The sequence below is a fragment of the Nicotiana tomentosiformis genome, chromosome 2 (genome assembly GCF_000390325.3).
Source record: "Nicotiana tomentosiformis chromosome 2, ASM39032v3, whole genome shotgun sequence".
Classification (NCBI taxonomy): Eukaryota; Viridiplantae; Streptophyta; class Magnoliopsida; order Solanales; family Solanaceae; genus Nicotiana; species Nicotiana tomentosiformis.
The window spans coordinates 134,365,328-134,376,899 of NC_090813.1; the positions used below are offsets into that span (position 1 = coordinate 134,365,328).

General features: G+C 38.7%; 1 protein-coding gene and 1 long non-coding RNA gene across 2 annotated transcripts; both read left to right on the plus strand.

The window, feature by feature from the left end:
• Positions 1–327: 327 nt before the first annotated feature.
• LOC138906688 (uncharacterized) lies at positions 328–2,605 on the plus strand. Its single transcript, XR_011414249.1, has 2 exons — positions 328–749; positions 2,185–2,605. It is a non-coding gene; the product is annotated as an uncharacterized lncRNA (long non-coding RNA).
• A 4,869-nt stretch (positions 2,606–7,474) lies between these two features.
• LOC138905644 (synaptonemal complex protein ZIP1-like) lies at positions 7,475–9,002 on the plus strand. The gene is made up of 4 exons (XM_070194166.1): positions 7,475–7,505; positions 7,588–7,716; positions 7,785–8,176; positions 8,535–9,002. The coding sequence occupies exons 1-4, from the start codon at positions 7,475–7,477 to the stop codon at positions 9,000–9,002; spliced, it is 1,020 nt and encodes a 339-aa protein (XP_070050267.1).
• Positions 9,003–11,572: the final 2,570 nt, after the last annotated feature.

Below are 11,572 nucleotides of genomic sequence, written 5' to 3' on the forward strand. Positions count from 1 at the left end.
TTGAAAAACTCCAAAAAACTATTTTTCAAAATTTTTATTTCAGATCACTCACAAAAGTCAAAAATAATCCAAAATTATATACATGTCCAACGCCAACTCTAATTTTCTAACTTTTTTCCTAAATTTTAAGATTCTTATGTCCAAATGCCCACTTAGATGCACCACCTCCAAAAAAGAAACTGGCAATAAACAGACTATGGAAAAGCAATCATGCTTGGCACCGAAGCAGGTAGGTTTCCTTCCGTACCATGGCTCGGACAACAAGTGTACCTTAACGCGTACACACTTTCAGTTTATAAATTTGTAGCTCCACCCCCTTCTTTCTCTGCCTCACAACTCAACCAAATCCACCTTCATTTCCAACCTTCCCCATTTTAATTTGCTCTTAAACCAGAGCCCCTATACTATACTTTATTTAGGCAGACGCCAACTTTCTCTGAAAAACTATCCTTTTCTTCTATTCTTTCTTCTGCATTGGATGTGGAGAGGAGTGAGTACTACAAATTGGCTTTGCTGCAGAACAAAATATGGAGCGTCCTCAGTACTATGCACCAGCCCATATTAATGTGGAGTCATCATCTCGGCCATCTCTAGGCTTCCCTCTTGGCACTGGCGTTCTCTTAATTGTCATATTCAGCTTGAGTGGCATCTTTTCTTGCTGCTATCACTGGGAAAAAATTCGTTCCCTCCGCCGTCGATCTTTCGCCGACGCCCATCCTGCATCCTTGAAACCCAAACACGCCCACATGGTAAACAATCTGATATCCCTCTTTTGTTTACTGTATTGCGCGTACCATTTCATAAGTTTGTTGTATTACTAGAGAAAGGAATATAATATATTGGATATAAATAATAAATAATATAAACTGAAAGTATAACTAATGTTTACACTATTACAAATTAATAGTATATTTAACCTTGTTATAACAACTTGTTTAGTTTATTTTATATATATATATATTATATATATATATATATATATATATATATATATATATATATATATATATCAAACAACAAATCCTCAGCCCTTACCATTGTGACTTATTCTAATTGACTAGTGACAGTAATTCTAATTATAAGAACGCACTCTCTTATAGGCGAGTTTCTAGATTGTGATGTCTAACTTAAACATACATGCTGACAAATATAGGTCTCTATGTGACATGCTTTCTATATCAAATTGTTACAAACGTACCAAGGAGATGGGTCTAGTAACAGATGCCAATGAAAATGTACAATACTCTAGTGAGCTCACAGGATCACACATGAAAACATGTAGGACATGATTGCTAGTTTACATAGAACATGACATAAAGACTCAGTTATAATACATTGAATTCAAGTGAGATTAGTGGTTATGCAACATTCAAGAGAGCAAAAGAGCATATGTATTCCTATAAGCATGCTTTCTCAGTGACACACACATGGTTAAGTAAGCAAAAAACCAAAGAAGTATGTTCAAATAAGATTAAGCAAGACATTGTAGATACAAACAGAAGTCTCTTAGAGGTGTTAAGGAGAGAAGCATGCATGTGACCAGGCTGCTAGTACGACAAGAGGCATATACCTTGAATGCGAGGCCACCAGCAGATACAATCAACTAGGCGAGGTTACTAAGATTAAAACTATTTCTATTGCGGAATGATAAACTCATTAGCTCTTTTAATTACCAATAACTCTTCAAGTAAGTGGACTTAGACAGTAAAGGGAGGAAACAACAGGCATGCCATAGTGACAGAATTGGAGCCAATATATAAAGAACACATGATTCTTCGAGAGCACTTAAAGATAAATTTTATATATATATATATATATATATATATATATATATATATATATATATATATATATATTACTAAATTAGATTCATTATAAATAGTTACTTCAAACTCTTAGTATGTAGTTTAGGTTTACAATAAGTTCTATTTTTTTGGTTGAGCTAATTATATTACATGAAAAAATGTCTTTTTCATGTTTCATGGAGAGATTGGAATTGAACTTTTACACTACTCTATTCCCTTTCAAATTGTGTAAATAATATCACCTATGTTACGCTAAAACACCTTTATTTACATATGTTATGTGACATATTCATCCAACTAGACAGTCACGTCTAATTAATTGTTATGTAAATATCGGACTTATGGATAAAATTAACTTTGTTCATTCTCTGTTTTACAGAGTGAGAAACAGAACCGTAGCCAAATCTTGCCGGCAGTGTTAATGCCAGGTGATCAAGTTCCAAAATTCATAGCATTGCCTTGTCCATGTCAGCCTCCCCGACCAGGAAAGGTGGTTGTAGAGGTTCAGACGCCGCCGCGGCCGCCGCCTTCACCTCCTAAGCCAATTCGTATGGTGGTGGGATTACCTTTGTATTAGTATAAGCAGAGTATTACTGATTTGGGACTCGGCTCATTGGTGTATAGCAGAGTGTATATATTGAATTGTGGTTATCAACTAAACTCCCAACCTTTTGATTTGTTAATACCAATGAAATTTTTATAATTCCCTGGTAAGTGTTTGCAGTCAGCAGGGCAGAGTAATTAGCTCGATGCAGGTGTTAACTATAACTTCCCAAAATGAAGGAAAACGGTTCTTTGTTTTATGTTTTAACACCTTAATTGAGATGCAGATGAGTGTTGTTGGTTTACTATTTTTTTACTTGTACCGTTAGTTCAGTGTTTAGGATCAAAATTCAAAAGTGTCCAACTTTTGCATAATTCTATAAAGAGGTATATATCAAGGACTGAAATAATCCAACTCTTGTACTTTAAGGACCATTTTGATTATTTTCTCAGACATTCCAAAAATGAAGTTTGTAATCCTTCAGAAAAAGTTATTCTTTTCCTGTAAAAAGAACTCAAACAAGTAGTATATTTTTTGGGTCAAAAGCTCAAAAATAGAGTTTGCAAACTCAGGTTTTTGCAATCTCTAAAACTAACACCACAAGTATTGACATTTCATATTGTCATCATTTGCGGATACAGTAAGTCAGTACTATGCAGGTCGGACAGAGCTAAAATTTCAAACTTATGGGTTCGAAATTTTAATTTCCTTAAGTTACTGAGTTTTAAATTAATAATTTATACATTTCAATTTATTTTTCAAAACAAATACAGAATTCGAATCAAAACTATTGAGTTCGGCCGAACTCGCTCTGGATACTCTAGCTCCGCCCATATAGGTCCCCACCTGGTTTAGGCAGATATTCTTTAATTTTTGTCGTTGAACATAATGTCACATAGTCCTAAATCCCAACTTTAATGAAGCAATGTAGTCTGAGGACTGAGACAAGACGTGTTCCATACCCCAGTTCTTTAATCTTTTCACTGTAGTCATGTAGAGGAATAGAAGATCAAATTATTGTAACCAAATTCTGCTGTCCCCTTTAAGAACCCAAAGGGTCACAACTTTTGAAACTATCTCCTCTTTATTTTTAATTTTTAACTGTAGTATTTGCAGTATGTATGTATATATATATATATATATATACACACATCAAATTTAACAGGCTCAATGTCTAGTTGGACTGTTGCCCCCCCCCCCCAACCCCCACCTCCTACAATTCTGTATTGAGGGTCTTAGCATATGTTGTTCTTCTTTCTACGCTGATCAAGAAAAAGAAAAAGAAACTTTTTAAATGAATTAGTAGCAGTTCTAGAGGTTGAATATATGATGTTGCATTTATTGTAAGACTTCCTATGCAACTCGCGTCTTGTTCCAATGTATTTGCATCTAAAAGAGAATAAAAGTCTGTACCCTTTGCCAGTGAGGCAGCAGAAAATGATTGTGAGGTACTTCTTCAACGAATTCCGTACGTTTGGGCAACTATACAAAAGCGAAGTTATCTTAGGTTAAGGGAGTATCAAATCTTTGTTTTATTGTCCATATATATGTCCGTCAAGATTTAAAACTTATGGGTTCGAGATTCTAGTTCTATTAAGTTACTGGGTTCTAAAATAATAATTTGTACATATTCCATAAATTTCACAAGACAAATATAAGGTTTGCACAAAAACTACTAGATTCGACCGAACCCGTAAGCAGAAGGCTAGCTCCGCCCATGCATATATCAAAGTATTTTTGTACTGAAACAAAGCATAACAGACACATGTCAATAATGTAACAAAAAAACAATTCTCACACAATCGGTTCGTGATACTCGTACAATGGAGTAATAAAATAAAACAAAATCAAATCACATATCAATTGCAGAACAGATTCCTTCATTTTGTTTTAGCTAGGTGGACAAATAAGTGTGCACTTTTGAGATGGAGAGAATCGCGGAATGTATATGCTCTTTTCAGGGATACTATTTAATGAGGAAAAGAAGAAGAAAAAGAGCGCAACTTGTCCCTTGGAGGGAATATTTAAATTTGACTGTGATCGGATACAAGGGTACTTGTCCTAAAAGATAGCTCGAAATTGATTAATAATTTTCAACTTTCAATTACTTACTTATTTAGACGTTTAAGCTTTAAATTCGAAAGGCAATTAAGTCTTTGTTCTCAAAATGTGTTAAGATAGCTAATTTGAAATACTATTTTTGTCAATCGAATAACCATATAGTGAAAGCATAAATTCTTGAGGACATTAAATAACGTAACACTAGCAGGGTCATATTCATGCAATTTTAAACCAACAAGACGTTTCCAAGAGGCTGCTTGTGTAAAATATCTTTAAAACAATAATGAAGGACAATAAAAGCAAGCTAACCTAAATTCTACTGTATGCTACAGGCCAGTCCAAAACAGAGAGTTGAAAGTGCACTAGGAAAGTTGAAGTATGCAGTGAAAGCGGATCCTAAAAAGAGAGCGAAAGGACCGAGATACTTTCCAATTTCCATAGTTTTTGCCAGCTGAACAGCATTTTCCCTTTTCTGAATTTCCACACACCTGCAAACTCTAAAGTCAGTTCAACACAATTTGGAAAATTCTTCCCGCAATCTCATTCCATTTATTATTAATAGTAACTAAGGATTAGTACATATATAGCTTTATTTGGCTAGGTCCGCTAGGATACATGGTACCTAGACAATCATGTTCAAAAGATGAATATACATAATTAGAGTACATCACAAAGCTTAAGCTTTCAAAAACGTCTAGATTTCTTCCAAATTTTGCAAGTTCGTCCACCACTTCACTAGAATTCCGTCTCTTTGTAGCGTGGAATTTTCCAATTATTTATGCTTTGACAGGTTAACAGAAAGCATTAGATATGACAAATTTAGACGTCTATTTGTGCCAATATATATGAGATTAATTTCGTACGCTCTGGTAATATCATTATTAATATTTTTACAACAGCGTGTACTTAACTAGTATAAAAGAAAAAAGAAGAGAGTAGAAGTTTATTAGGGACGCGAGGAAAGGTGGAGCAAAAAGGAAGGTTGTAGAAAACTATATAGCAACTCAATTTCATAGTTGTTATTTTGTATTTTAACTCTTTGTTTAACGTAAATTGATGCCGACAAGCTTTGATGCAGTTGAATCACATGATTCATTCATAACTCAATCCATCTTAGCGTGTCTAAATTTGGGCGAGACCAGCAAATTAACAATATGCCTAACACTGGAAATACCTATATTAGAGCTTGAATCGAGTGACCATACAACCTAAAAAGGTTAAGCTATCAAAGATACTTCATTTCTAATTACGTAAAATAGATTGTGTTTCACTATATCTCCTCACGAATGGATTTGATCTTTATCATGAACTAAATACGTAAAATATATTTTCTTTTATGCTTTTAATTTTGGGACAAAGAGATATAAACTCAAGATATTCAGTACTATTTACCCTTGAAATTTGATAGCAATTAAACTTATAATGAGGTTCTAAGGATAGGCGATTTCACTTAATACCGATAGACAAATATGAAGATTAATAACAGAAATGAACTATAAAATAAAGCGAACCAATATTGAAACGGAATTCAACCCTCGAGCTAGGGTGCCCTCGAACTGATTGATACCAAAATAGTTAAAAATAAAGCAAGATGATGAACAAAAAAGTATAAGCTAAAGAGAGAGCTTTATATTGGCTTTTTACGTGAGAATAATGTGTTACAAATGGTTAATACTCCCCTTTATATACTCGAGGAGTTATACTTATGGTATAACTCTAATTACAGAAGAAAATCCTATGATTAGCTAATTAACCGTTTCTGATTTGATTCGTTCCGAGATTTAAGCCATGATCCTCGATCAGTCACCGAGATTTATGTCGTGATCCTCGACCAGTCACGGATATCTCGCCTTTCTGTTATTGTGCTATCTTCGATCTTGCTCGATGTCTGTCTTGTTTGGCTTCGATCTCTACTAGGCTCGATCTTGACAGGTACCTCGATTCTGAACTCGGTACCTTATCCTCGTGATATGGCCTATTCCGTTACGAGGCCATCCTTCGATGCAAACTCCCGATCTCGGTCAAATAGTAAAATTAACAGTATACAGATAGTCCCCTCATTTTTTTGGAGTGTAATGACAAGAAACGAATTGAGTCTTCGATTTTCTATCTCGACCTGTCATGATGTCATCCTTGTGACGTAAGCGACGAAAGTGACTGAAACGTCCCGTCTGTACAGTTACCAAGGCACTAAATGTACGTCAGTCGATGATCGGCCACCGCCAATATTAAACCGTCGTTGTGAAATTAATAAATAGCCCCTCTCTCCACCATTTTGAACTTTACTTTCAGATTTCCAATCTCCAAAGCTTTTTATATCTTCTAATTTCTTCATCTGCAAATCTACGATTTTCACTGCTAACCTCTTCTCAAAATACCAAATCTTATCATCTCCATCTATTTTTAACTTCAAATCCATATAAAAATGGCAAAAACATCAAAAATTATTCCTCAAAAGGAAAATGCTTCTTCATCGCGGCCGGTCGGCGACAAGACACCGGCGAAGCCATTCCCCGAGGAGTGTGTTCCCGGGGGGTGTGTCCTTACTTTCGATTTTAAGACCGATAAAGCCTCGTCGGTTCCCGGTCGATGCGAGCCAGTGTCGATGTATATATGCTCGATAACTGAGGAATACCTTAAGAAGGTAAAGAAAGATTGCAACTGGGAGGGCAAAGTGGTGGTGATTCCGACCACCGAATAGGACATCACCACCCATGTGGAAGGGTTTCTAAGTATTTACACTTACCCTTTCACGTTGGCCCCCCTCGACCCCGTTGTTGTTGATTTATGCCGTCAGTATCAAATAACCCTAGGCCAAATCTATCCTTTCTTTTGGCGAATTGTAATTCTGCTCCGATTCTTCGTGAGCAAAGTCGAGGGGGTGCCTTTCACCCCCAACAACCTCATCAGGCTATATAGTCCCCGCCTCTATCGAGGTGGGTTAATAAAACTCCAACGCCGAGCTACTAAAGTGCTGCTCTAGAGCATAGACAAGGACAAGGACCAAAGTTGGATGGGCCGGTTCATTCGAGTGAGGACTTCCGACCTAATCCCGACTGAGAAGATGTCATTTCCTGAGAAATGGAATATGAAGCGTAAGTACAATCCCCCTGTTAGCTCCTATTAATTGTATTGCTCCTTTGCTTCTTCTCATTGATATCCTTTTCCGTGATGTAGTGGTCGCTTGGATGCTCGGTGCAATTCCTAACCTCAAGAGCTGGGTTTGGGACCTGGCCTCGACCTCTATGTATGCCGAGCGTTTGTGGCGTGACTTATCAAAGGGCCGATGGGAAGCCAAAACTCATGGTAAACCCCTTTTCCACGTCTTTAATGATTTTATGAAAGCATTTCTTACTTAATTTTCTTTCATACAGGCCTTGGCAAAGATGTTGTTATGAGGCCCATATCTGGTGAGCGGAAGAATTCGATCCCGACATCAAAACCGGCAAAGGACAAAAAGAGGAAAAAGTCCTCACCCTCCGAGGATCCAGAACCTAAGAAGAAGAAGGCTCGTAAGCCGAGGAAGAACATAATCCTCCTAACCGAAGAGTCTGTTCGGCATCTAATGGAGGAAGATGAAGAAGTGGAAGAAAATGACTCCGAGCTGGTGGCCCGACTAGGAATGAGCACCGAGGCCCCAAAGGCCACTGAATCGGTAAAGGCTGCAGAGATTCCGTCTCGAGATGAGGGGGTCTCAGGAAAAGACTTGGGCGAAGTCCTCGAGTCATCGAGGATCGAAGATGCCTCCCACCACACTGAGCCAATGGTGGGTACAGCTATCGAGGCCCCTCGAGATGAGGAGAACGCCCCAAGTGATTCACTTAGGGCAATAGAAATTGGAGGCTTGCCGCTGCTCCCCTCATTTTCTGAGTAGACGATTCAAGAGGCTCGGGCCTTGAAGACCCTCTCCATCGAAGGAGCTCATGGATGAGAGGACCCCTTCCGTTACTACTTTACCGGTCTGAGTGACTTGGAGGTCTCGAGTAGGACTTGGGCGAGGCATCGAGCCTTTTCAATGAAGCGCATCAAGCTCTGAATCGGGTAAGCCTTAACTCCCCTTGTTGGTGTTACACTTATGTTCATTTTTCTCTTCCTGTCTAACTTCTTTTCTTATTTCTGCGTAGGACTCGGCGCTTCACCGGGAAGTATTTTCTCGGTCTCGAGCTGAGCTGAGTCAGTGTGAGGCCAACCTCCGAGGGCTCACGGAGGAGAGGAATTCCCTTAAACTTCTCTATGGGCTAAAAGAAGAAGAGACCAAGGACCTCCGAGCCGAGTTGGCCAAGGCTTGCCAAGATCAGACCGACCTGATTGAGCAAGTAATGAAAATTTTAAAAGCTCATGGGATCGATTCGGGAACGGTGGCTAATATTTCAATCTCACAACTGCAACAGAAGGTCGAGAGGATTGAGCAGCTCCGCGAGGAAGTCAATATGATGAATGCGGAGATCTTGGGGTGGAAAGAAGGCATGGACCGCTTCGCTGCAGAAAAAGAGACTGCTTTATCCAAATTGTCATCGGCCGAAAGTCAGCTTCGAGGCATGAGTGAGAAGAGCTCGGCTCAAGCAAGGAAAATAGAGCAGCTCGAGGCTTAGTTGGCTTCCGAACTTACCAAGGACAAATCTGAAGCTGAAAAGGCAAAGGCCGAGGCAGATGCGATCGTGGTCGTCTACCGGACTGATGCTGAAGCCGCTCAAGTCCAAGCGAGAGAGGCAGCTGAGACCACTCAAACTCGAGCATATTGGATTGCCGAACTCGCCAAATGTCAATCTCGGGGGGAAACCCTCGAGGAGATCCACGCTTGAAGTTTCGATCTTACCAACGAGATAGTAAAGGCTAGAGAGCATGAAACCGAAAATGGAGTGCTGGCCACTTCCGATGATGATGATGATGATAGCAGCAAGAGCGGGTCCGGGAATGGAGAGGACCTCGATGGAGAAGAAGCTGCCCCCGGAGAAGATCAGGAACCATAGGATTTTTCACTTTTGATCTTTTGTATAGGATCCTGATCGGATCTTGTAAATATTCTCATATATATAAAGATCTCTTTCCTTTCCGACTTATCTTTATTTCATTTATGCCTTGTGAAAATTTTGTTTTGTTTATGCCTTATGAAAATTTTGTTCATAAGTTCGAGGCTTAGGCAATTTGATCGAAGTAGTTTTTATAATCGAGTGAGTACTTGCTCGAACTCGTAGCAGGGTGACCCTTAGGTTTTAATTGAGTGAGGATGATTTCTCAAAAATAAACTGGCCCTTTAGGCTCTTGAATTAGGATGATATATCCATAGCAAAAAGAATGGCTTTCTCCCCCTTTTCGGCTTGAAAAGCTTATTATTTAATCATATAAATTCTGTTGTGCCTTAACATGAAATAAAGGGTTTGCTCGAGTGTTCGAACGGTTCCGTACCCATTAGGATTTTTAAGGATCGATATTATCGAGACCATTTGTTTCGTAATGCCTTAACATAAAATAAAGAATTTGTTCGAGAGTTCGAACGACTTTATACCCATTAGGGTTTTCAAGGATCGATATTATCGAGACCCTTTGTTTCGTAATGCCTTAGCATAAAATAAAGAATTTATTCGGGAGTTCGAATGATTTTGTACCCATTAGGGTTTTCGAGAGTCGATATTATCGAGACCCTTAGAAATTTAGCCAAGGGTAGCCTTTTTAACCGGGTTGTGAAAATATTCGAAGGCCTATTTAATAACGGGAATCGGACGTCTCCGAACCGTATTAATTTGGATGTAGCCTTTAACTTGGGATTTGACTTTTGGGTTTGTTCCCCTTTTATACTTCGAACTTGTTCGAAGTATCATTCCCCGAGTGGGGTGGCCGTGGCCTATAAAATTGAGGATTGCCTTTTTAAGGTCTTACGATTTCGAGGTTTAGTAATTCGATCATGTCAATTTTTTGGACGGCAGTCCCCGAGTATTGGGTAAATTGTTTGAACTTCAGTTGTGATCGGCCCTTAAGCCAGTTTCCATAATAGATCATAAGTATGAAATTGTAAAGTATATATTTTTCTGAAGCATGGAACATCTGGTAAGGAAAAATACTTCTTTCAATAGATTAGACATTCATACGTGTTTTGCCATTAGGGTTTGAGTAATCTGCATGGACACGGTTCATTTGACTGTTTAGTCCTCTACAAAATTTACCTATCGAGACCCTGTCGACACGAAGTATTTTAATTGTAAGTATCCAAAGGTGTTGCCCCCAGTATTCGAGGTTGATTATAAAGGAGCCTCGGATATTGTTGAATTGCTCTAAGTTAGCACGAACAATGGTTGCTTCGTTATAAACCTCGCCGGAAAAACCCATTTGGGACAAAAATCGGTCTAAGGAAAAAAGAGTGCAACGCGTGCTTTCAGACCTAAGGACTTTGTGCTTGAAGAATCCTCTGATGTCTTCGATCAAACATCTGCAAATGGTTAGTATAAAATATAAACGAAAATGGAGAAGGTCATACCTTATCAGTAATATCGTTTGAGGAATGATATGTTCCAATTGTTTGGTAATTGTTCGCCATTCATAGTGCCAAGTTTGTAGAATCCTTTTCCGACGATGTCGAGGACTTGATACGGTCCCTCCCAGTTCGGACCAAGTTTTCCTTCGTTTGGGTCTCGAGTATTTAGGGTGACCTTCCTCAGAACCAAGTCCCCTATTTTGAAGTGTCGAAGATTGGCTATTCGATTGTAGTACCTTTCGATCCGCTGTTTCTGTGTTACCATTCGAACGAGGGCGACTTCCCATTTTTTATCTAGCAATTCGAGGCTTGTATTCATAGCCTCATGATTTGAATCTTCCGTTGCATATGGAAACCTGACGTTGGGTTCCCCTACTTTAACCGGGATCAGAGTTTCTGCACCATATACTAAAGAAAATAGTGTTGCCCCCCGTACTGGATTTTAACGTTGTTCGATACGCCCAAAGGACTTCGGGCAATATTTCTCTCTATTTTCCCTTAGCGTCGTTCAATCTTTTCTTTAGATTTTGAATGATGGTTTTGTTTGTCGATTCGGCCTGTCTGTTCCCACTAGGATGATATGGCGTCGACGGGATTCTTTTTATTTTGTGATCTTCGAGAAATTTTGTCACTTTGCTGTCGACGAACTGCTTTCCATTATCGCATACGATCTCGGCAGGCATCCCGAATCGA

Bases quoted from the DNA above. Each gene is read 5' to 3' on its own strand.
- LOC138905644 (XM_070194166.1), top strand. From the start codon at position 7,475: ATGTCATTTCCTGAGAAATGGAATATGAAGC. The intron at 7,717-7,784 runs GTAAACCCCTTT...TCTTTCATACAG, and splicing joins ATGGGAAGCCAAAACTCATG to GCCTTGGCAAAGATGTTGTT. The intron at 8,177-8,534 runs GTGGGTACAGCT...ATTTCTGCGTAG, and splicing joins CCCACCACACTGAGCCAATG to GACTCGGCGCTTCACCGGGA.